Source organism: Parasteatoda tepidariorum, chromosome 10, assembly GCF_043381705.1.
Source record: "Parasteatoda tepidariorum isolate YZ-2023 chromosome 10, CAS_Ptep_4.0, whole genome shotgun sequence".
Classification (NCBI taxonomy): domain Eukaryota; kingdom Metazoa; phylum Arthropoda; class Arachnida; order Araneae; family Theridiidae; genus Parasteatoda; species Parasteatoda tepidariorum.
In genome coordinates this window covers 75,153,582-75,180,618 of record NC_092213.1, presented here as the reverse complement: position 1 = coordinate 75,180,618, position 27,037 = coordinate 75,153,582, and the positions used below count along the sequence as shown (strand labels likewise).

Sequence of the window (27,037 nt, the reverse complement as noted above, 5' to 3'; positions counted from 1 at the left end):
AAAGGGAGTTGAAAATTCGTTGGAGTGGGCTTTTAAGAACGAAATTACTATCTAGAAGCAGATGCATGGCCTGCAGAAGCCTGCCATTACGATTTTTTTTAACTTCTGCAGTTTTTTTTGGTTTTTCATTAAACAATTTGTCATTAAAAACTGAGTTTGCAGATTGAAATAAAAAGAAGTAGTGCAGTAAAATGCATTTTCCTGTCGTGACTTTAATTTTTTTAAACATGAAAATATATGTAATGATATTTTCAATAATTGCTTGTTTTTTGATGTCTAAATGTTTTGTCATAGTTTAATTATATTTAGGTTTACACATTGCTTTGTACTCTTTTAAGTATAAATCTGGTTAGTATCTGCGTGGTACGATAATCGAATGATCCGGTTTTTTGCAAACAGCCACTGAAATATTGTAATGAACCTGACTTTAATTAGAGTTTTTTAATTAGCTCTACGCTTTAACAAGTTGAATGCCACGCTAATCTTACATGGTCTGGCCAAAATGATTTTTGTGTGTTCGATATTGCATTAATTTCTTCAAACCATTTTAGTAACGATAATATTTAAAAAATGAAAAGCATTAAAAAATTACTCGAATCATGTGTTTCTAATAGTCTTGGCTTCACCGGTCACCGCTGATACCCGTTGCGCTACGAACAAACTCAGTACCGGTCACCGGTGACCCCCATGGCATTCAACACGTTAATTAGCTCATAGTTTAATTATATTTAGGTTTCCACATTGTTTCGTACTCTTTTAAGTATAAATCTAGTTAGCATCTGTGTAGTAGGATAATCGAATAATCCGGTTTTTTGCAAACAGCCACTGAAATTTTGCAATGAGCCAGGCTTTAATTAGATAAGTCTCTATTTCTTAATTAGCCTGATACTTTTCAGACTTACTGCAGTGAACCCACATACTTTTAGGCTAATTAGTATTGTGTTGTGCTGGTGCACTTGTTAAACTAGTACTATATACTACGAAAAAAAATTTATTACTATTTTTTTTTAAATAAGTTATTTTTCATTTAAGTAATCATGACGTAATCATTAAGTAATAATCAAACTATTACGTTTCAAGAAAGAAAGAGGAAAAGTCGCTTTTTGATAAAATTGGACTCATATGCTTGCATAAATGCTACAAAACATACAAGCTGGTATTTGCAACGCTATTAGATATGTAGCAAAAGAAAACAAGTTTTATGCTTTCCCATTTATCGAATCATTCATTATCAACAAATTCATTTATAATGAAAATAATTGTTGATAATCTATTAATAATGATTAAATTTGTTGATATTCCATAATCAGCAAACTTTTCTTGGTTACAAATTTCACAATTCCTGAACGCTTTAAGCAAAATATGTTCTGTACTGCAGAGGGTATCTCTATGCTCCGTGGTTCTTCAAGAAAAATATGCTCGTTCTAAAACAAATTAATCAATATGAAATTTTTCTATTTAAATATCTTGGTTTGCTAGTCTCTCTATCTATACAACCAATGATAAACAGCTTATCTAAGTAGTGGTTTTGAATGCTCCCGTTAAAGTTTTTTTTTTTTTTGAATTTGAACCCTAGTCAATTTTCATATTTAGTTTATTGATAATTTACCGTAGATACATCTTTAACGAATATTTTTTAATTACGAAATTGACTAATAATTTAAATAATTTACATACGCTACATGTGGGAGCTAAAGGGTGCATCTTTCATCAAATTTTAATGCCTAGACTTGTTTGCAATTCTGAATGATACCGACTCAACAATGTCTACAAATTTGTCATCGTAAATTATTAGTTTTAGGCTTGCGTGTTTATTTTTATTTTTAGAGCTTGCTACCTGATGACCAATTATCGTGTCCATAAATGTCGTCTTTTCAGACTGCCCGAGTTAAATTCCCCGCCAAATTGAGACGCTCTGTCAGGTTTTTCAGGAGACAACTCTGGAAAATTTTCTGTCCGTCGGATGTCATCTAAAGCTGCTGGACCGTGAAACGATGTATTTGACGTTCTTCTTCTATACTTGATGCCAAGTTGGCGTGTGGTTTTGATTTCCTTTCCAAGTTTTGATTGGCTAGGATGGTGTGAATTGACAGCCAATCACTTTTTTTCTATTTGGATGTTGAAGGCGATACTTAAACGGGATATTTTTTTTTTCATTCGACAAAAACCATTAGAAAAAATATTACCACGTTCTCACAAGATATTTTTTAAAAAAGAAACTGCTGATCTGTACGTGTTATTTTCGTTTTTTTATTAGAGTAAACGAACTGATTGGATTTGAGGTGTTTTATTTGTTCTTGTTTTCAAGCTTATTTGACGAAACTTTTAATTGCACATTTATTTTAAGATTTATCATTTTTTTTTAATTGTTTTCATTTAAGAAAGATTTTTTAAAGATTTTGAAAACGGTATCGTAAATGTTTAATGGTTGGCGAAAAAATAGAGGAAATTTGAGTTCCTTATTATGGATAGTTGGGACAATACTATATAAGGTCTACTATTTATAGTCTTAATTACTATTTAAATATATTAATCTGAATCAAAATTTATGATAAATAGGATCAAAAAGTAAGCATAACACAAAATCATAAACAAAAATGCCCCATTAGCATATTTCTATAGAAATGAACAGAAATTTTATGTATATTTATGTTGATGATGATTTACAGTTGATTGCATCAATCATGTACATTGATAGATGATTTCCAATGACTGAATCAGTCAAAAGATTATCTTAGTGTCTTGATATTTAATTAGATATCAGTTAACGAAAAATATGTGAAATTTTTATGAATAATAAGCTTTAATAAATATAATCATCTATCATTTACATTGATAGATGATTTCCAATGACTAAATCAGTCAAAAGATTATCTTAGTGTCTTGGTATTTAATTAAATATCAGCTAAAGAAAAATATGTGAAATTTTTATGAATAATAAGTTTTAATAAATATAACAAATGATAGATGATTTACAATGACTAAATCAGTCAAAAGATTATCTTAGTGTATTGATATTTAATTGGATATCAGTTAAAGAAAAATATGTGAAATTTTTATGAATAATAAGTTTTAATAAATATAACAAATGATAGATGATTTCCAATGACTAAATCAGTCAAAAGATTATCTTAGTGTCTTGATATTTAATTAGATATCAGTTAAAGAAAAATATGTGAAATATTTATGAATAATAAGTTTTAATAAATATAACAAATGATAGATGATTTCTAATGACTAAATCAGTCAAAAGATTATCTTAGTGCCTTGATATTTAATTAGACATCAGTTAAAGAAAAGTATGGGAAATTTTTATGAATAATAGGCTTTAAAAGTATAACAATAAGGAAGCTAAATAATCGATGAAAGAAGAAGAATAACGCCATTTGTAAATACCGTGACACATTCTAAACATTAAAAATAAACCGAATTCAGCGTAAAAAAAGAGGATGATAAATTCCCTAATTATTCCCTATAGGGACATCGCATCAAAAATCAACTAAGACGTCCATAAGTAAGAAATAAGATTAACAATTGAGAGTACTCACTGTTTAAAAGACAAACACAAGAAAAGGGGAAAAGGGCAAAGTTTTTTACACCCAGGATTTTCATTTTCTTTTAACATAATAGCTGCTCTTACAATTTTTTTCCCTTATTCGTAGAGCTCCATCAATTCCTTATGAGGGAAAAAATAGGCCGATTCAGTTCCTCCATGAAGCGTGCCCCGCTGCAAGGACCGAGATAAGAAAATGGACCCGTCCCATCTCCTCTTTGCTCCCCTTTCCAACCCACGCTCATGGAATCCTTTATAAGAAAAGAAAAAAATAACAAGAAAATATAATAATAATGAATGAATGAAGGGTGTGTAGGGGAGGAGGTCATTGCAAGATGAAAAGTTTTTTTTTTGAGGAACATAGTAATTTATTTTCGATCTTCTTTGAACTAATGCTCTGGGAAAAAAAATACATTTCTGGACTCGACTCGTTGAATCTGTTCACTTTCTCTACAAGCAAAAACATTTTGATTGAAAAAAGTTGGATATTAGAAACTAACTTGTAGAGTTGCGTTTGTCTCGAAAAGAAGAAAAAAAAATTGGAATCATGGGAAATATCCGATGCTTATTAATCAGCCGGAGTTTCAAGTATTGAAAAAGATCATAACAAGAAAAATCTGAATAGAATTTATTCAATGCAAATATTATTCAGATATATATATAGATAGATAGATATTATTCCTGTTTCATGTTTAACTAATAATTTATGAAAGATGTCTCTGCACGTAGGAAACGAAAGGATTGTGCAGGAAAGGAAGTTGTTTTATTATAGACAACTATGTACTTATATGGAACGGAATCCAGATTAACCAAAGAAGATATGGGGGGGGGGAAACAATATTAGCTGAAATAGATAAATAAATCAGCGAATGTTTCACCAAACTTACATATATATACGAGCATTCTTCTGTGAATAACAACTAAGAAGATGAAGCCAGAATATTTAAGTAAGATTTAGTTGTTCATTTTTGTCGTATCCTAGAGATTAATTCTTATTATAATTTAGTTAATAACGTTATACGGCCGTATAAGATCTAACATTGGAATAATTTTCTTTATTTATATTTATTTATTTATTTACAAAATTTATTACAAAATTTATTTAATAATTATATAATTGTTAGACAGAGAACAGTTATCAAAGTGGTACAAAATCGTTGTGCTCCTTATTAAAAGTTAGGGAAAATCTTGCCAAGTAAATCTGTAAAATGTTTCGTTTTCGGGAATAAGGGAAAACTTAGTAATTATAATTAGTTTGTTAAATAGGTCCAGGGAAAAAGTCTTTCTCATGAATTAGTTAAAGGGTGAATTAGTCATGAATTAGTCTCCAAAATGGTAATTAGTGCATACTTATAAACTAACCCGAGGTGTAACGTGGATAACTTTATGTGACAGAATTAAACCCAGGCGTAGCATTGGTATGGCTTTATGCCACATAAGAACTAACCAGAGTTTTTANTATATACAAAATCGTTGTGCTCCTCATTAAAAGTTAGGGAAAATCTTTCCAAGTAAATCCGTAAAATGTTTCATTTTAGGGAATAAAGGAAAACTTAGCAATTATAATTGGTCTGTTAACTAAGTCCAGGGAAACAGTCTTTCTCACGAATTAGTTAAAGGGATAATCTCCAAAATGTTAATTAATGCAAACTTGAACTAAAAATAAATTAAAAGACAGGATAACTGGATAACAGGATAAACTAGCCCGGGGTGTAACGCAGATACCTTTATGTGACAGAATTAAATCAAGGCGCAGCATTGGTATGGCTTTATGCCACATAAGAACTAACCAGAGTTTTTACATTGATAGCTTACTACGTCGCGAAGAGAACTAATTCAAAGTATGGCAGTGAGATAGCTTTATGTAGAACGAAACTTACTACGTCACGATTGATAGCTTACTACGTCACGAGGAGAACTAATTCAAAGTGTGGCAGTGAGATAGCTCCATGTAGAACGAAGCTTACTACATCACGATTGATAGCTTACTACGTCACGAGGAGAACTAAGTCAAAGTATGGCAGTGAGATAGCTTCATGTAGAACGAAGCTTTCTACATCACGATTGATAGCTTACTACATCACGAGGAGAACTAACTGAAAGTATGGCAGTAAGATAGCTTCATGTAGAGCCCCTGAATTGAGCCTTAGCTTCATGTAGAACGAAGCTTACTACGTCACGATTGATAGCTTACTACCTCACGTGGAGAACTGACTCAAAGTATGGCAGTGAGATAGCTTCATGTAGAACGAAGCTTACTATGGCACGATTGATAGCTTACTACGTCACGAGGAGAACTAACTCAAAGTATAGCAGTGAGATAGCTTCATGTAGAACGAAGCTTACTACGTCACGATTGATTGTTTACTATGTCACGAGGAGAATTCATTCAAAGTATGGCAGTGAGATAGCTTCATGTAGAACGAAGCTAACTAACTATATAAAAATTTTACATGAGATCTAACATCAAAATTAATTTTGTGGTACAGCTAATTTTTGCGAAACCAAATGCCACATAATCCAATTAGTAAAATAATTTTTGAATTAGTACCAGAAAATTTTTTGAACATTTAGAATTATTATAGAACCAACTTTTATGCGTGATTTTTCTATATATTTTTAAATTAGAATAGTCTGAAAACGTATTGCTAAGATTTGGAGCCGTTGCATCGGAAAAATTCCAGCATAATTTTATTCCGGAATCCGAAATCAGTTATTGAACAGAAAGTGTGATATCGTCTTTTGGTTCAATCTAAGATTTCACCTTGTTCCATTTTCTGAACATCCTGAACATCCCATACTAAATTCTCGTCACTTGACTTCTTCGCCCTCTTTCCTGCCATCGACCAAAGAACAAAATGGCGAAGAAAGAAAAAAAGTTCGAAGAATGAAGATGAAGGAGCAAGGCAGAGAGAAAAAACGAGTTTATCGGAAGACACCTGACTAAACCTAAATTTTCTTCTTCTTTTTTTCTCCCCCTTCTTCTTTTTTTCTTTCTTTACCGGTACTATCTAACTATACAGAAGTGACGAGAGCTTTCAAAGAATACTTGTTCGGAAAAGAAAATAAATCAATGATTTAACAGGAAGAAATCTATATTGTTGTTTTTTTTTCTCATTAATCTTGTCAAAAGTAACAGTCAACCGTTTTTTATAATTGCTTTTTTGATGGATCTCAAAAATGCTGAATTTTCCATCGTTTGTTTGTTTTTTTACTGTATTCTCATCTAAAAATACATAAATAATAAAGTTATTACGCCTAATTTCAATCCCTTGTAGTAATACTTAAAATAACAAGTTTTTACAACTTGTATTTTTTGTATTACTACAATGTATACAAGTAAGAAGATGTATGTGTTCATGAAAGATAAGTGACTGAATGTAAGAAAAATGTCAAGTTTTATCATACTGAACACGAACAGATAAGATTGCTTTTTATATCACGATGATAAATGTATGAATGAAAGATACACAGATGACTGAATGTCATGATGATGAGCAAGGACAAGTTGTGTCGCTCTTATGACACTATAAGTGCATTAATATGATACATATTTGATGCATGATGCCTATTTGACTGAGTGCCATGTTCATTGATGACGAGAACGAACAGCCTGTGTTGCTCTTAAGACACGATAAATGCATGAATATGATACATATTTGATACATGATGCATGTTTGACTGAGTGCCATATTCATTGATGACGAGAATGAATAGGTTGTGTTCCTCTTATGACACGATGATACATGTATGAATGAAAGATACTCAGATGACTAAATGCCACGATGATGAGCACGAACAGCCTATGTTGCTCTTAAGACACGATATTTATCGTGTCTTAAGAGCAACATAGGCTGTTCGTGCTCATCATGAATATGATTTGTGAATATGTTCGTGCTCATCATGAATATGACTTGAATATGATTGCATGAATATGATTTGTTTGATTTATTTGATGTATAATACATATTTGACTCATTGGTGATGAGCACGAACAGGTTGTGTTGCTCTTATGACGCGATGATAAAGGTATGAGTGAAATATACACAGATGACATGCTCATCGATTATAAGCACGAACAGGCTGTGTTGCTCTTATGACACGATAAATGCATGAATATGATGTATTTAATGCATGATATTTATTTTACTGGGTGCCATGCTCATTGGTGATGAGCACGAACAGGCTTTGTTGCTCTTATGACACCGTGATAAATATATGAATGAAAGAAACACAGATGAGTGACATGTTTATTGATGATGAGCTCGAATTGACTGCTTTTCTTTTATGACATGAATTTAAATGTCATGACTTTCCATGAACAGACCATGTTGCTTGGATGATTCTGACTGAACAAAACCTCTATTAACATGAATCTGCAATACCATACTAACGGAATCATTTATTTAGAAACTTTGAACTGTCTACCAAAAATTAAGTACAGGAGAAAACTTTGTCACTTTGTTGCTAATTAAGTAGAATTATCCAATATCTGTAATAAAAATCTTCCAATTCTCTCGCGTTGTACTCCACAGACAAATCTGCCGAAAGTCACGGAAATCTCCAAAATAGTAAACAAGCAATCAATTGAAGAATCAGCAAGTAAATTTATCTGGAGATTTTTTAAGCACAATCCTTTGCCACCAAACATAAAATAAATTCTACTTAAATAAATAATACCAAGAAACGGAAAGATATAATTTGATTGAAAACTTCCAATTGCTTCAAAAATATACAACTATTAAATAACGGTCAACAAGTTTAAAGCATTTCATCTTATTTTTTTAGTGCTTTAAACTTGTTGACTGTTATTTAATATTTGTATATTTTTAAAGAGATTGAAGTTTACGATCAAGTTCTATCTTAACACTTCAGTTTCTTGGGATTATTTATCTAAGGGGAATTTATTTTATGTTTGGTTGCAAAGGAGTGTGCTTAAAAAATCTCCAGATAAATTTACCTGCTGATTCTTCAATTGCTAGTTAACCAATATGGAATTTCCGTAACTTTGGAAATTTTCGTAACGTCCCATAAATTAGTCTGTGGAGTAACAACGCGAGCGAATTAGAAGATTTTTATTCTACCTTCGTCATTAGCCATTTTTGCCAAATCGTACAATTTTTTTAAAACTTTAAAAGATTTCTCCAATTTAATCTATCAAAACGTTTACTTCGTATTTTCCTCGTTCATAAGTGTCTTGCCCGTTCCGCTTCGGTTATTACAATCTTAACGACTGACGCAAATTATAGATTCATATTATTGACTTATAAAGTGTGTCTAAACCAACATATCTCGGGGCATTTGAGCTTTCCAACAACGCAATTGCAGTTTTACGGCTTCAACAATGGTTCGACGCAAAGACTTCATCCAATGATTTGTCATTGCTGTGAGGTACCACATATCACATCCTCGAAAGGTACTTAAACTGATTTAGAGCACCCTCTGAGGAGAAATTCATTTTTATTATTCGAATCCGCAGTCGTCGCTTCGGAGAGGCTTTGATGAATGCATCGCCATAACACTTTCGAAGATAAAGGGGAGGAGGGATAAAAGCTCTGAACGATTCCACGCTCAAAACCTCCAGAAGACTTACCTTGGAGGTTTGCTTTGAAACTGGATTGGTATGATCTGTTTTATCATGTGCCCTCAAAGAAAATGACTCGCAAGCTAATAACTAGGCCTGATGGTGATTGACTTGTTCGCGAATTTTTCTAATCATATTGATTAATTATCCTTTCAAATGATTAGAAGTCAATATTTTATGTGCTGCAAAATTACTTCTAAAATTGGAAACATTTTTTTTTTGAAACCGAAGTGTTTATTTTGTCTCGCGTCATGCACGGAATATGACTCGCAAATTACTATTTTCAAATGGGTTAATACAAGTCAATATTTGATATAGGACTGCATAATTAATTCACTCTAAAATTTTAGCGGAAAACGGCTTGTTTTGAAACTGAATGGGTGAACTGTTTCATCTCGCGTCATGCACGGAATATGACTCGCAAATAAATAATGAGCTCTTATGGTGATTGACTTATTTGTGAATTATACAAATGGGTTACTAAAAGTCAATATTTTATGTGGTGCAAATTACTTCTAAAATTGGAAATTATTTTTTTTGAAACCGAAATGTTTGTTTCATCTCGCGTCATACACGGAATATGACTCGCAAATTACAATTTTCAAATGGGTTAATACAAGTCAATATTTGATATAGGATTGCATAATTAATTCACTCTAAAATTGAAACGGAAAACGGTTTGTTTTGAAACTGAATGGGTGAACTGTTTCATCTCGTGTCATGCACGGAATATGACTCGCAAATTACGATTTTCAAATGGGTTAATACAAGTCAATATTTGATATAGGATTGCATAATTATTTCATTCTGAAATTGTAACAGAAAACGGCTTGTTTTGAAACTGAATGGGTGAACTGTTTCATCTCGCGTCATGCCCGGAATATGACTCGCAAATTACAATTTTCAAATGGGTTAATACAAGTCAATATTTGATAAAGGATTGCATAATTAATTCATTCTAAAATTGTAACGGACAACGGCTTGTTTTGAAACTGAATGGGGGAACTGTTTCATCTCGTATCATGCACGGAATATGACTCACAAATTACAATTTTCAAATGGGTTAATATTAGTCAATATTTGATATAGGATTGCATAATTTATTCATTCAAAAATTGTAACGGGCAACGGCTTGTTTTGAAACAGAATAGGTGAACTGTTTCATCTCTCGTCATGCACGGAATATGACTCGCAAATAAATAATGAGCTCTTATGGTGATTGACTTATTTGTGAATTTTTCAAATGGATTATTAGAAGTAAATATTTTATGTGGTGAAAAATTACTTCTAGAATTGGAAATAATTGCTCGCGTCATACACGGAATATGACTCGCAAATAAATAACAATATGAAATATATTTTTCGATGCTATGCCATTATTTATGGTTAGATTTATATGGCGTAGCTGCACGCCCTGTACAAAAAGTTTGGATGAACTTCAGAAAAAGAAATTCTGTTTATAAAGAAACCAAAAATAATTAAAATGTATTTTTGAAATGTTGTTTTTTTTTTTTTATCTTAGTGCTGCATAAATATTATTTCATTTCGAATTTCTATATTGCTCAAGGACATAAAGAAATTTTTATCCAATATCTGTGCGTTCAACAAGCTTTAGTCATGGTTTACTGGTTAGTTTTTGAATTAAATATTAAAAATAAATATTATTCTTATTAATATATCTAAATTTAACTCAATATTGTATATAGCTTACCTAACTCATTAATAGCTTTACTCGATATTAAAACTACATATGAATCACCACCCGACAAAAAAGCATTCATCTATTTTAAGTACAAGTACAAGTTCTCTTTTAATCTTTTTACATTTTTCAAACAACTCAACTCTACTAGAACGACCTTTTTTTCCCTATGTTCCCCTTCTCTGTGTACCTTTTTAGATTCCATTATTAGATTGAGACTTTAATTAAATGAGTTGATCCATTTAACTTTTAATTAATCTAATTTTCAGTCTAGTCAATAGAGAACCCTGTTGAGTGTGTTTTGAAAAGGAAAAAAAATATGTTTTCATCAAAAATTATGTAACATAAACATTCTTAGGCTGCGTTTAATTTAATATTTGCTTTTTTGTTGCATGTAATAATTTTTTTATTTATTTTGTTATGCGAAAATTTGATGTGGAGATTTTTACCATACATAAATGTTAATTCCACTAAGAAATAAAAAGTATAATAAAGTTTTGCTATAATTTTGTTAAGAAATTCTGCATGTAATTTTTTTTCTATTAAGCTATGTAATTATGTTAATAATGATATAACTTTATATGATATTAAATGTATAACTTTAATTATTAAGTTATATATAGTTTTTGGTTATGTTAAAAATTATGGTCTATTAATTTACATCAATTCGTTTTCATGTCTTTTTTATAATTAAGTTAATGATTATTTACTAGTTATAATAGCTTTAATTGCAATAGGTTATTTTATTGCTGTAGTAGGTAAATAATTATTTCTTAATTATTAAATAATATGCAGAGATAAATTTTCCCTTGAAACATTATAAAATAGAAACAAATTTATTTTTGTATATTTTAAGATATTAAAAAAATAATTTTTTAAGCATATTTTCATATGCATTCGTGTTGTATACTATCCGACTTCATACATATTTGAAGGCTGCAGATTTTTGGTTATTGTTGTTGTTTTCTCTAATGCCATTTGCAATGCAAGCCTGCTTGGTTGAAACCAAGCGAATTTATGGCAGAGTGTGCGTTTCTTGTTTTTCAGTGGCGCCGTCTATGGTCAAGAATACGACTTCACCCACACACGTCACAGCCCTATTTAAAGGGCGGACCCATTCATACATCCATTCATTATTCCACAAATCGTAATTTTGACCCGAACCAGAGAATGATCAATCCCCAATTCAGTACCCCCAGAGGTATTGATTTGAAATGGGAACTTGGAGGACTTTGTGACCCAACAGATTTAAAGTGCACCAATCTCCATTTACTACACGGGGAGACTTCGATTGGTGGGGATCGAGCTCACGACCTCTGGGGCATGGGTCTTACCCCCTAGCACTCAGGCTATCCCGGCCTGTTTCTGTTTATAATTGTGAAGCGATAAATATGCATATCACAAATGATTCGGAAAGTTCAGGCTGATTCGACTTAAATTACCAAATTTATTTCCTAAAAACAACGGCCTGCAGAGGGGAGGGGTCAGTGGTACCGAGTGTCCAGCAAAACAGTGCATCTAATCGAAAAATATCCTCAGTTGATACTACCTTCACCATTAAGTTTGGGAATAGTTTAGAACATTATAAAATAAATCAATTTAAACAAATGTTTGTTTTTTTTCATTTGTTCTATGTTATTGTTTTGAACTTTAAAAAAATAAACCTAAAAATATTTTTTTTCTTCTCTTTTTAGCATTATGATTGCCGGAATCACATCCGAGTGATTCAGCCAATCGGAGATGGAAGCAAACTTTATGTTTGCGGGACCAACGCTCATAATCCCATGGATTATGTCATTCACGTGAGTATTTAAAAATATATAGAATCTCATTGTTTAGTTCAATGAAACAAATGAAAAACGGAAATAATGTATTGAGGCACAAGTTTCTATTTCCATTTCTCAAATCAGTGTATAACTATAGTTCGTTCACCAGGAGCTGACGCTTGGCTCCAGCTTTTAGGGAGCAGAGTTCACTTCAACTCGGGAGTAAGAAGAGAGACCTCTCCGTGCTTGAAATTGAGACAACCCTTAATGTGCTCCAAACCAAACAGTGAATTATTTTTCCGTCACTTACTACGCTTTATCATCTGTTATTATACTTTTCGTTAATTAAATATATTGCAGCAAAATATCTCAAAAAATGACAAACTAGTCACTCAATAACATCAAATTTATAAAATATTTAATGTTAAAAAAATACACATGAAGATTACGAAATAAATATTTTTGTCATACGATCGCCAAATAGAACCTTGTTCAGCATTGCTCTCGTCCTTCTTCCAAAAATAGCGAAATAGTATCGTCGGATACCACGTGATGAAGGCGGATCCAAGTGCCAACTCCTGGTGAACGAACTATAACTGTATGTCTTAAATTATGAAGAAATTTTCAGGTTTTTTTTTTCTTTGATGTATAGATTTATTGATTGTAGCACCATCTGGTTGAAAACATTTGAACTAAAAAAAAGGATACGAAACTCTAGAACAAAAATGTTTGCCCTATCTGATGGATTTACTGAAAAAATCGTTTTCTTATCCTTAACTGCTTTCATGTTTCAAATATTTTTTTTAAATCGTTAGTCTAATTTTTTACTCTCTTTATCGAGTATAACTCTCGGAAACAGATAAAAAAATTTGAGACAAAAAATAAACGGTAAGATTTATTTAACAAAAAAAGATTGTATAACTATTTTTAGAGTAAATGCTTTAATGTTTTATTTTACTAAGTTAAAACTTTTTGTGTAGTTGGAAATCAAATAAATGATTGATTTAAATAAAGCAAGACCAAAACACTTTTAATAAAAATTTATTTATCTCAGTACAATAAAATCGAATCGATGTTTAAGTCATTGTAGAAAATAAAGTTTAACTATTTGATATTTAACAATCTATGCATGAATGCAAACATGATTACTTAAAAAATAAATTGCTCTTCAATTGTTTAAACTTTTTTAATGAAAGTATCATAGATATATATATTCATTTTCTATTCAACGAAAGGTAAATGAAATTAAAACGAAATTTTAAAAAATATTGTTAAATTCCCATTTTCAAACGCGAGTGATTTTTCTTCTTTTTCCACTGGCAAAAAAGTTAATAAGTCCCCATTGTCATAGAAAGGTAAACTAGACAAAAATAATTTTTCCAGCAATCTGTACTAACTCGTTAAGCAAACTAATGATGATCATCGTATATATTATCTGATAAACAAGAAGAAGAAAAAAAAATCTAAACAAAATACACGAGTGGGTGCATCGTTAAAAAGTAATCAAGACAATATTCAGCGAACACGTAAAATGCAGCAGACGATATCTTGTCGTTTTACTCGTTTTTATTTTTTTTAATTGGGAAAAAATAAAAAATAAAAACTGGATACAAATGGTTTTGTAAGAAAAATGAAGCGGAAAAATTAAAGGAGAAGTTTCTGTGACATTTAGATCTTTAACTTTTGTGGAATTCAAAATTGGATTAATGTTTCTCCCATTTTTGTATTTACTTAATGAGCGGGGGATATTAGTTTCTCATTAAAAAATAAACAAAACGGGAGAACGTTTCGAATTTCGGAGAGGATTTCTTAGTTCTGTTTTGTCTTAATAGTGATTCTTGCCTGATGAATAATTCACTCTTAATTAGAGTATTCATTTACTGTTTGAATAGTATTAGAAAAATACCGAGATGGATTGATTTTGTTTCGTTTTAAGTCCCCAGGACGTATTTTCATGTCCCTCTTGTTATTAAACATGAGGCATAAAGTAAATAACTAAACTAGGAGACATAATGAAATTTTACTTACATAAAATGGCGTCACTTGAGAATAGTGTAATTTATATCGCCGATTCTTTTTTTGGCGCCGTGTAATTCAGTTTGGCGATGATAATTTAGTTTCAATAGATTTTTTCCCACCGCTTACTGTCTGGAGATATGCCGCGTGTCTCTTTTTTTTTTTAAATTTTGAATTAATATTTTATTTTATTTTATAACCGTGGTTGAACAGCTTACCCAATTTTGGGGTTTAAGACTACTAATGTTCAACTCCGTAGCATTGTAGTTTTGAACCCTATCTAGAAGACTACTGGATCAAGTATTGGGAGAAATTTTGCCTTCGTGGAGGACTTTTTTAATGGAAGTAACCCGCGTTTGCTCTACATGGAGAGGAAAACCTCCCACAGTTAGCCTGACGGCAAGGGGATTCTAACCCATGATGCGTCTGCCACTGAGGATATTTTACGTCGGCACTGTGGTCGGTGCTAGCCGGGTGCGGAATTCGTATCGACCAGCCATTGCTGTTATTCGAACCCAGTTCACCTCATTGGAAGGAGAACGCTCTATTCCTTGAGCCACCACGCTTTTTTTAGTAACTGATTTATAATTTATAATCGTCGTTGAACAGTCGACCCAATTGTTTGAGTTTATGACTACTAATGTTCAACTCTAGTCTTGTAATTTTGAACCCAATCCAGAAGACAAGGGAATTGGAACTCCTGGATCAAGTATTGAGTAAAATTTTGCCTTCCTGGAGGACTTTTTGAGGGAACTAACCCACGATTGCGTTTCATGGAGAAGAAAACAACGAAAACCCCTCACGGTTAGTCTGACGGCAAGGGGACTCTAACCCATGATCCGCCAACCATTGAGGATATTAGGGATATTTTACATCAGTTCTGTGGTTGCTGAATTCGTATCGACCAGTCAAAGCTGAGATTCGAACCCAGTTCACCTCTTTGGAAGGTGATCACTCTATCCCCTGAGCCACCGCGACTCTTTTAGTAATTGATTATCAATATCCAATCAACAATATCAAAGATGTAAATGCTCCGCTATTTTTAAATAATACACAAAAATGTAACTTAATTATCATCGCCTCCGACTAATTGCTTTCTTCTAATTGTTGGATGAAAAAGAAGCCATACTTCATGAAAAGAAATTTTAAAACACATCATTTCGAGTGAAAAAGTATAAATCTTCGTAATGAATATTATTAATACAATTATCTCAGCAATCGTATCTATATTTCATCTTGGAAATATCAAAAAGAAAAAAATTAAGTATTCTCATGAAGGCAGTTTAAGAAAATAAATTTCAGCGAGGATGAAATATTTGTTAAAACATCCATCATTGTTATGTCGGATTATAAGTTTCATTTCAAAAATTGAAATTTTCAAATGTTATTTATATTTTACCGTGGAAATTTGCACTACCGTCTAAAACTTAAGAAGCAGAAACACATTAAAAATAAAATTAAGTTTCAAATTCTATTGTTACTTGCGCGTCAAAGATGCGCAAAGAACTTCAGTTTGCCCACGCTTTTTTCAGTGAAGTATTGACTTACAATCTCGAGAAAACTCTATCACGAGCTTTCCTGAAAATGAGAAAAAACTGCTTATGAAACCGTATCATTTCAAGCATGTTTTCGAGGAGTAAAATATTTGTGACTACTATGACTTATTAATCGCAGTATTTTATTACGGTAATAAGTCAGTCACGTAATGTTTTCTTTATGACTAGTTACCTCTCTTAAATAATATACAGTAGTTCCATTTTTCTAAGAATAATTGAAAAAGAACATTTAGCTAAAAATAGTGCATTAGTGTCTCTTTAAAAAAAAGTGCATTAATTTTAAAAAAAGTGCATTAATTTTAATTTTAATAACTCGAATATAATTTATAAATTTCTATGAAATAAAAATTCATTTTGAAAGGTAAAAAAAAAAAGTTCTTTTGAAAAATATCAATTTTATTTTTAATGGAATTTCAGTTCATTATTAAAATTATTTCATTATTGAGATAAGATAGCTTTAAAAGCAAAATTCAAAAAGCTAATTTTAAATCTCATATTGTTGGAGTATTTTATTAAAAGAACTATATCAAACTAATGAAAAATCACATTGAACTCTTCATTTTTCTAAACTTAAAAAACAAAAAAAAAATCGGAATTTAAATTTAAAGCGTAATACATTACTGTCAGCTTTGCTTCACCTAAACTCGAAACATCCTTACCACTTCAAATTAAAATCGATCTTTAGAAACTTTTTCAAAGGTGGAAAAAAAACTTCTTTTTTTTTCCTCCATGAAATACCACATGAAAACAAAAGCTATGGAAGGAAATTTTCGAATATTTTTTTTATACGGACGTATATCAGAAGCCCAGAGCAATTTTTAAGCATAAAATAATTGGCTTTCGATCCAAGTTAATAAGTCTATTGATTTTTCCTAGCTGAGTATGTTACGGGCGAGTGCAAGAAATATTATATCCTTTAAACAGTTCTCGCCAACCGTGAAATTAATAGTTTCTCGCCAAATTTATATTCTCGGATGATGGTGTATGTAAACTATAACGCACTTTCACTCAAATACTTCAGAAATTAAATTTAAAAAAAGGGGAAAAAATTTTAATCTTAATAGTTTTACTGTAGGCATCATTTTATTCATTATTCAAGATATTTTTTTTGAACTTGAAGCATTTATGTTTAGTTAGTACAGTCATAAATAATAAATGATAATGAAAAAACTAATTTTCAAGCATCATTATTCGTTTTTAAGCATTAACTCTTAAATTTACGTTTTACATAGATTACTTCGTTATGAGAAGTTGTAAAATAATAGCTCTTTTGTGTTGCTATGGTTTATATTTATTAATCAAGATTAAAATATTTTGTATTTTAAAGATTTATAAAAATAATCGAATCAAGTAATTAATCATTCTAATCATTATCATTCTAATCTTAGTGAATCGAAGAAACACAACGGCTCGCTGTTTAGTCATTAAAGCATTCTGTCTCGCAATCTAGTCTTTCTCAGATTCTGAATGCCGATTCGTTCATTTTGTCTTGCATTCTAGTCATTCTCACATTCTGTCTTCTGTTTCATTCATTTTTATCTTGTCATTCTCACATCATGTTTTTCAACTTGGTTATTTTCGCATTCTCTTTCGTAATCTAGTTTTACATTTTGTCTTCCAATTTAGTAACTCTTGCATTCTCTTTTGCAATTCATTCATTCTTGCATTCTGTCTCCTAACTTAATTATTTATGCATTCTGTCTCGCAACTTAATTATTTATGCATTCTGTCTCGCAACTTAATTATTTATGCATTCTGTCTCGTAATTTAAAATTTAATCGTTTGCACATTTAATCGTTTGCACTCGCAATTTAATCGTTTGCATGCAGTCATTTTCGTATTCTGCCTTGATTGTATTGTCCTTATGGACGAAATTGAATCTTTATTCACATTCTCTGTCTTGCAATTTAGACACTCTTGTATGTTGTTTTGCAATCAAGTCATCTTTTGCATTCTGTTTTTCAATTTAATCACTCTCGCAAGCATTCTCGTGAGTTTAATCACTTCCTTATTGTTCTACGATTCATTCTCATATTTTTCCGATAGTACAAAGCTTTTCTTCGCACAAATCTTCCTCGTCAAACTTCCCAAATTTCCTATCATAAAGTAAGCATGCGAAAAAAACGATTATTTCTTTTTATGAACGTTTTACATTAACAAATTCTGCCTCGTAATCTAGACATTATCTATGTTTGTGTAGCGATCTAGAATTTTGAGTATTCTTCATTTAGCATTTTTCATGCTAAAAAAACTGTTTAAATCACGCTTTTCAACTATTTTCACGAATAATAATAAACAGTGCGCATGCGTCATCATTGCATGCGTTGCTATGGCGACAGCTGCTGTTTGATAATTTTCTTAGAATTCTTTTTATCTTTTTTTTTCACCAGCAGTCATTCTTAATGTATTTACATAATAATAATTTAAAGTATTTTTATATTCTTCTTATTATTAACTCATAATTACTGTCTTGTCTGTGATTTTAATATAAATATGAATACTGAAGAAGGAATAGTATTTTGTGACATCTTGAAACACGTATATAGTCAGAATTTGAAAACCAATCCGACGACAAACATCAATTGAGACATTTTTTACAACAAAACTTCAATTTCCAATTCCCGTTTTTAATTTTTGAAAGATACCTTTACAAATCTACACACACTCTCTTCTTTATTTAATTTGTTCAGAAACCGAATCATTTTCACCCCGCCTCAATATCTCGAGACACAAAAGCTAACGGAACTTACAACAGCTATTTATCAAAACTTTTTGAAGATCACTTTTCCACACGTTTCAGTTTAACGACGACAAATGATACCTTCATTTCAAGCTCTTTAACGAGATTCCCAAATTGTTCCAAAGAAGAAAGAAAAAAAAGCAACGACTGAGTGCCAAAAGATGTTTTTTTTGTTTCTCTGGAACAAACGGGACAAGACTGTCCCAGAAATGACGAGGAGGGGGGTGTTCAGGTACTACCAATCAATCCCCATAAGCTACCAACGCATCCATACATCGCTGGCACGGGCAGGTAACGAAACAAGGCTTCTGCTCTGAGCTATTAATATCAATCTTTGGAGTAACTTGGATGGAGGGAACCGGTAGATGACAAACGGTTCTGGTTTGGGGTCGTCCATCACCGGATTTTCGATTTCCAGAAAGAAAAGGAAGGGGTGACAAATCGAAAAAAAGTATGTCACCGCAAATATTTCATAAGAATACTTTTTTTTTTAACCAGAAAGGTCCGAGCTAACATTCATTTATAGATCTTCTATTTTGCTAAAATGAATTTATCATGTTTTGTGGATTATTATTTTTGTTCCAATTTCATGGAGACAGACTTTGTTAAGAATATAAAAAAAAAGGTAGAAATTGGAACAGTTTTGTGATAAATCATCTAATAGGCTAAAAGTTGAACTTAATATATTTATATATATGTGTGTGTACAATAAATGGCTTCTTTTGAACTACTTAAAAAATTCTTTTCCATTTCAGTTTTTTCTTCTTTTTTTTCTTCTTTTTTTTTTCTTTTTTTTTTGTATACGGTATTTAGGACTTCAGTATTAAACATTTCAGTTTATCAAAAAATTTAAGTTTATTACCCTCATAAAAATTGGTGTTCATTTTTAAACACATTCGTAAAAAAAAATATAAAATTGACTTTACTTTTCTTATAATTTTATATCCTTCGTTGAACAGCCGACTCAATTTTAGGTTTACGACTACTACTGTTCAGCTCCGTAGCCTTGTAATTTTGAGCCCAATCCAGAAGACAAGATAACTCCTTGATCAGGTATTGGGAGAAATTTGCCTTCGTGGGGAACTTTTTGATGGAACTAACCCGCATTTGCGCTACATGGAGAGGAAGACCACGTGAACCTCTCACGGGTAGCCTAACGGCAAGGGGACTCTAACCCATGATCCGTCTACCATTTAGGATATTTCACGTCAGCAGTGTGGTCGGTGCGAGTGACCGTATCGACCAGTCATCGCTGGGATTCGAACCCGGTTCACCTCATTGGAAGGTAACGTTCTATCCCCTGGGCCATCGCGGCTCAATAATAAAATGTACTTATAATTTCCCAATTACAATCGAAAATTTATAAATACTATAAAATCACGAAGAAACAAGTTTAGGCTATTATCTACTATCGCCTTAAAAGTGAATTTAATATCAAGCATCATTTTATATTCCTCACATATAGCACACCGTTCCATATATCAAACTTTCCAACGTTTAATGTATTTTGTACATTATCAAACATTGTATTTATCGTCAAATTAGTTCGTAAATAAGAACGTATTCATCGTCGTTATTGTATTCTCTATCTAGTAATGTATTCATAATATCCATCGCCAAACATCGTATTCACGATTAAATGCAATATTTATAATATACATTATCAAACAACAATATAATGGCATTCATTATCAATCATACTAGTCACCGTATTCATTGTATGTATTGTCAAATGTATTTACTATGAAATGTTAAATTTCTAGTATTTACTATGAAATGACAAATTTCTAATATTTACTGCCAAATCGTATCATTCATCATTGGACATTATGTCCATAGTGTTCAATATGAAATATCGTATTCATACAATCCATAGTCAACTATCGTTTCCCCATCAAAAGTCATTTTCCACTATCAAGTATTGCGATCGTATCATTCATCATTGGACATTATGTAAATAGAGTTCAATATGAAATATCGTATTCCTACAATCCATAGTCAACTATCGTTTCCCCATCAAAAGTCATTTTCCACTATCAAGTATTGCGATCGTATCATTCATCATTGGACATTATGTCCATAGTGTTCAATATGAAATATCATATTCTTATCGTATTCAATTATCTTTTTCCCATCAAAGGTCATTTTTCACTATCATTGCGATCGTATCATTCATCATTGAACATAGTGTTCATTATGAAATATCGAATTCATAGTCTTCCCGTTCACATATCGTTTTCATAGTACCCATTTTTAAATATTGAATCAATATAAATTATTATGTTTACAGTGTTAACTACCAATAATCATAGTATTCATCAGTACTTAGTTATTTTTATGATTCAAAACATTTGCTGAACAGCGTAGCACTACAAATAAACATTCTTTCAATTTATTTATTTTACAAATTATTTTTCCATCTTTTGCATTCCTTTAAGTTTTCAGCATCTTTTCAATGTTATAAATGGAAAAAAAATCGAAAAAATCAAAACCCAATTTCATTTATTACATTATTTTTTATTTTTTTAGAATCAGAAAATTTCATAATAAATCCGATATTCTTCTATTTGTACTAAATATAAAACCTAATTAGAGACTTTGCATACCTCTTATCCTTATTAAAGTTAGGATTTGTTCAGCTTGCTGCTCTCTTCGTTCTCTCTGCTTCCACTTCATTAAGAAAAATCATTTTAAAAACGTAACTTTAACCGCCGGCATCTCGTTCCTTCGGTTTGTTTATTCTTTAATTTTGTTTCCCTAAGTAATTGCATACAGCTTTGGCCTCATTATTGTGTTTTATTGATTCGCTCATTAAAGATTTTATAATTCACTTTTTCTTTGTCGTTTCTTTTAGATTTCGGTATATTAATTAGACTTGCGGCCCCACAAAAAAGACTGAATTATTTCATAAATAACTGAAGATGAATAGCGGCTGCAAGGAGCTTGTACAGGAAGTTACTTCCAAAAAAAACATTTATGTAACTGTTTCAAAATTACTAACCACATCGCTGGATTTTGATTAGGTTGCTTCGAGTTAAATTACTTCTGTAACAGAATAGTTTAGGTCTTATTTTTTTATTGTTTTTAATTATTGCTTAATGCAATATTCCTGCATCGATTATTCTTGTTTTTGGTTAAAAAGTGGTTATACTTCAATTTATATTATTTGTCAAAAAATAAAAATGTTTGAATTGCATACAAGTTTCGTATTTTTACGTATCATCATGCATTTTTCCGTTCATTAAGTTGTGAAAGAACTGCACATGCGCACCTGAAATGCGCATGCGCCAGTATTGATAAATGAAATAGTTAACGAGCATGCGCAGAAACTTCTGAAAACTTACGAGCGATCTGTATGATATATAAAACTTAGAAATATTTCTATTATTGAACTGAATATTATTATATTCTTGCTATTGATCAAAATTTAACTATGCTTAATAACTAGAATAGATTCCCAATTTTTATTTTGGTTTAAAAACTATTAGCGTTATTATAGCATTTGTAGATTAATTTTCCTCTTATATATTTATCACTTTCATAAAACTAAGCAAACAAATGGAGAAAATTGCTTAAAACGTTTTTAAAAAGAATAAAAAAGCTCTTGAGACATGTATAGAAATATATTTTTACTGTTACTTGATTACAGGATTGTTTGTGGATTTATTCTATATTTTTAGTATCCTTTCATAAAATTCAACTTCAATTTAAGCAACATAAAGTTTTTATGTGTCAGGAATAAAGCTTATCACAAAGTCTACGACGTGTATATTAGATTAAGCTAAATTTTTACAATAATAATCTCTGTTTAACTGTGTTTGTCTGAGAGATGGATGAAGTTAGTGCTGCTGCTGGTTCACTCTTTAAATTCTGTGTATTAGATTAAGCTGCAGTTTTACAATAATAATCTCTGTTTGACTGCTTTTGTCTGAGAGATGGATGAAGTTAGTGCTGCTGATGATTCACTCTTTAAATTCTGTGTATTAGATTAATCTGCATTTTTGCAATAATAATCTCTGTTTGACTGTGCTTGTCTGAGAGATTGATGAAGTTAGTACTACTGCTGATTTACTCCGTAAATTCTGCAACCGGGATTTTTTAACAGAATATTCTTTTTTTTATCTTGATACTGGTCAAAAATATCGACATAGAATAGCCAATAGAATGCAATACTTTTTGATTAGTATGAAAACAATGCCGAATTTCAAGAAGCTTTGCATTTAATTGGAATTAATTACTCTTTTGGATAAAAAAGCTCCATCAAATCTACCTTGTTATAAATACTTGATTTCTCTTCATTAATTATTTTATTCTTTTTATATGAAATCAGTTACTTAATGCTAATTACTTGCTCAAAAAATACTTTCATATTAACTTTTTTTTTTCAAATTAATGATGAATGTGGCGAAATCTAAGGCTAGTCAGAAGAATACAATCCGTTCGTAAATTTTTTATGGATTCATTTTATGCTATGTTTTGACCTTACTATTCGAAAGTTCTATTTCTTTCTTTCTGTTATGTGGAGGATGAATAAATGATGTTTCCCGACTGTGATTACATTTATTCTATTCTTATACCTTTTCTCTCCTGAATCATTTATTATTGTATTCTAATACTCGACCATGAATAATTTATATCGAATTATTCTAACTTTTTCTCTCCTCTCCTCCGTTCGGGAATAGGAATAAAAAAAAACTTTTTTTTATTCCTTGTTGGAGATGAAAATAAAACTTTAAAATGCATGCCTTTTCTCAGAAACGAAAAAAACTTTTCGAACGCGATAACATACTAAGTTTTCGAGCTGAACTTTTTTTTTCATCAGCCTTCTATAGTGAAGTTTTCCTTGTGATGCTTTATTTTGATGTTTTGGAAACAGAATTTAAATGGATTATATGAATAAGCTCTCGCTTCCTAAAGATTCTTTAAAATAAGAAGAAAAAAGTAGAACGTCTTATTAACGAGAAGTGTATTTTGTCACCACTGTTTCTTGTAAAACCTGAGAATATTAAACTAACCTATCAAAAAGTTGTTTTAAGTACTCGATATTTGTAGTAATGTGTACTTTCGTTATCTTATTTTTGGAAGAAATAAAGAAAATTAGTAGGCTCATTCGAAACATTCTCTTTGAAATAAGGTTCTCATAGCTGCCAACTCTACTGGATTTTCCAGTATACTCCTGGGAGAAAATGGCAAAATCCAGTAGACTACTGGATTTTGCCAGTTTCTCTTGGTCTACTGGTTTAATCAAAATTCTCATGGTTTTTGTACATTTTTCAATTTCCTAAAGAAATTCCCTAAATTAGAAAATTCCCTAAAATTGAGTAAGATTCTTTCAAAAGTCCCTACTGAAATAGAATTTTTGTACATATTATAGCTTGAATATTTAAATAAGTATTACTAATACATAACCTTCCTTAGTGTATAAACACGAAATGTTTAACCACTGTAGAAGGTCTTTTTTATAGAACCAAAACTATAGTATGTTCATTTCTGTACTTTTTCTACATTTTTCGATTACATGAAATACGATGTAGGGCGATAATCACGATGAAGCATCGTATCTTGGGTGCTCTTAAATTCTTTTCTTATTTTCTTTATTTTTCCTTGTTTTTTTCAAACAGGGAAAAAATTATATAAAACTTATAATTATTAGCCTAGCGAACGTAGAACATTACGTTTATTTCTTTTTATTTAACTAACCTAGTTTAACAAATACTATAATTTAAAAAAGAAAATTGTTGGTTTGCTATAATTTTAGCTCTATTGCTTAACTTAATCCTTCGATTATTTTCTACGTACGGTAATGCTACCACACATGTTAAAATATGTAATCTTTTATTCTTAAGTTGAAGTAAAAAAAAAAAATTTTTTTTTTCAGGCAAACTTGTCTCGCCTGAATCCAAGTGATTACCATCCGGGTGTTGGTGACGGAATAGCTAAGTGTCCTTTTGATCCAGAAGATAACGCCACTGCTGTATGGGTTGGTGAGTATTACAAATAATTTAATGGCAATAATTTAATTGGTCTTCTTTTTTTTAATAATCAAAAGCAACGTTGATCCCAGTAATAATCGCCAACTTGGCGGGATTTGAACAAGTCGCCAAGAGGTGGGCTATTCTAGAATTTTACAAAATCTTCATAATATTCATTTACCAATCTTCTATAGGAAAAGAACAATCAATAAATAGAATTTAATATTGTATTCAAATCGCAGAAAAATTTACTTATTTCCTAGTGTGACGCTGCATGTTTATAAAAAATAAATAATATTTGACTTGCTTTTTACATTTGGGTTTTTTTTAAACTGCTGTTTGTAGAAAATGCAACACCATGAAGGAATCATCAGAATCAAATGAAATTCACAGCAAATGTCAATTATAGGATATTATGCAAATTAATAAAGTTTCAGAGCCATCGCGCGTGCGTGGCCCGCGCAGCGCCCTCTGAATTGATGCTGAAAGCGTATAAATAAAGTGCTGTAGCGGGACGTTGAAAATAGTCTATGATTATTTGTTAGTGGCAAACGTTTAGTGAGACCTGAGTATGCCTCCACGACGGAAGAATAAGAAATTCAAGCAACTTACGGAGTTTGAACGAGGGAGGATAATCGGCCTTCGAGAAGGAGGATTTTCCTATCGCGCAATAGCAGCTCGTATGCAGCGGAACAGTTCCACAGTGATGCGAGTTTGGAAGCAGTGGACCGACGAGCACCGAACAACTCGAAAAACAGGCACTGGACGACAGAAGGTGACGTCAGAGCGCGATGATCGACACCTGCTCCGCATGGCGGTGAATGATCGCACAGCTTCCTCCAGGCAGCTGGCAGCACATTGGTCTACTGCTACAGGTGTACAATTGTCGGCTTCGTCAATTCGTCGTCGTCTGCTGCGCCGTGGATTGCGTGCAAGGGTGCCATTATACAGGATTCCCCTCACGGCGGATCATCGACGGCTGCGTCGGCAGTGGGCTCTTGAGCACAGAGACTGGCGAGCTGATTGGCACCAAGTTGTCTTTTCAGATGAATCACGCTTCAATTTGTGGACCCATGATGGCCGTGTTCGTGTTAGACGTTATGCCGGTCAACGCTGCCTTCCTGAGTGTATTATTGAACGACATAGTGGTCGAACACCCGGAGTTATGGTCTGGGGTGCGATTTCGTATCATGGACGATCCAATTTGATACGAATTGAGGGTAATCTCAATAGCAACAGATACGTCCGTGAAGTGCTACAGCCCGAAGTCGTTCCTTTCCTTCAAGGCATCCCTGGAGCTATCTTTCAGCAGGATAATGCACGCCCACATGTTGCGCGGACTGTTAGAGACTTCTGTTCAGCACAACGCATGCAACTTCTTCCTTGGCCTGCTTATTCGCCGGATATGTCGCCTATTGAGCACGTGTGGGATATGGTTGGTCGGCGTCTCACTCGTGATCCGCGTCCTGCAGTTTCCAAAGACGAACTTTGGTTGCGCATACAAGCGATATGGAATTCTCTTCCTCAAGCAGATATTCAACATCTGTTTGACTCCATGCCACGTCGTATAGCAGCACTTATTGCAGCGCGTGGTGGCTGCACCAAATACTGATTTCGGACGCTTAATTTGTTTCTTTTGTTTTGAAAATTTCATCATTTATTTGTATCAGTACAAGTCGTTTCTGCATTAAATTTCATTTGATTCTGATGATTCTTTCATGGTGTTGCATTTTCTACAAACAGCAGTTTATAAGTGAATAAATTCATAATTGAAGAAAATTTATGTATTTGTCCAAATGCCATCTTAATGTATATGTATAATTATGCAGAACGTGGAAATCCTTCCGGGTTGCCTGGTTTGTACAGCGGCACGGTTGCGGAGTTTACAAAAGCTGACACCGTCATATTCAGGACGAATCTTTACAATAAAACCACTGGCGTGGAACTCCATCCTTTCAAACGAACCATCAAATACGACTCCAAGTGGCTAGACAGTAAGTAAACATTTCAATTCTGCATGCTTCTTATGTGTTCCCAATTCATTTCAACATTTTGCACTTTTACCCGATGTCCCAAGCAGTTCTTATTTACTACATGATCTTAAATTTGAGTAACTCTAAATCAACGATCGATAATAGTAGGATCAAACAA

General features: G+C 32.0%; 1 protein-coding gene across 3 annotated transcripts in view; it reads left to right on the top strand.

The window, feature by feature from the left end:
* The window catches only part of LOC110282721 (semaphorin-2A), a 535,140-nt gene that overhangs the window by 473,085 nt on the left and 35,018 nt on the right, over window positions 1–27,037 (top strand). For all 3 annotated transcript variants that reach the window (XM_043041275.2, XM_043041274.2, XM_071186784.1), the window contains 3 exons: window positions 12,531–12,638; window positions 24,793–24,898; window positions 26,716–26,880. In XM_043041275.2, coding sequence (XP_042897209.1) covers window positions 12,531–12,638; window positions 24,793–24,898; window positions 26,716–26,880 — 379 coding nt within the window. The remainder of the gene's footprint in view (window positions 1–12,530; window positions 12,639–24,792; window positions 24,899–26,715; window positions 26,881–27,037) is intronic.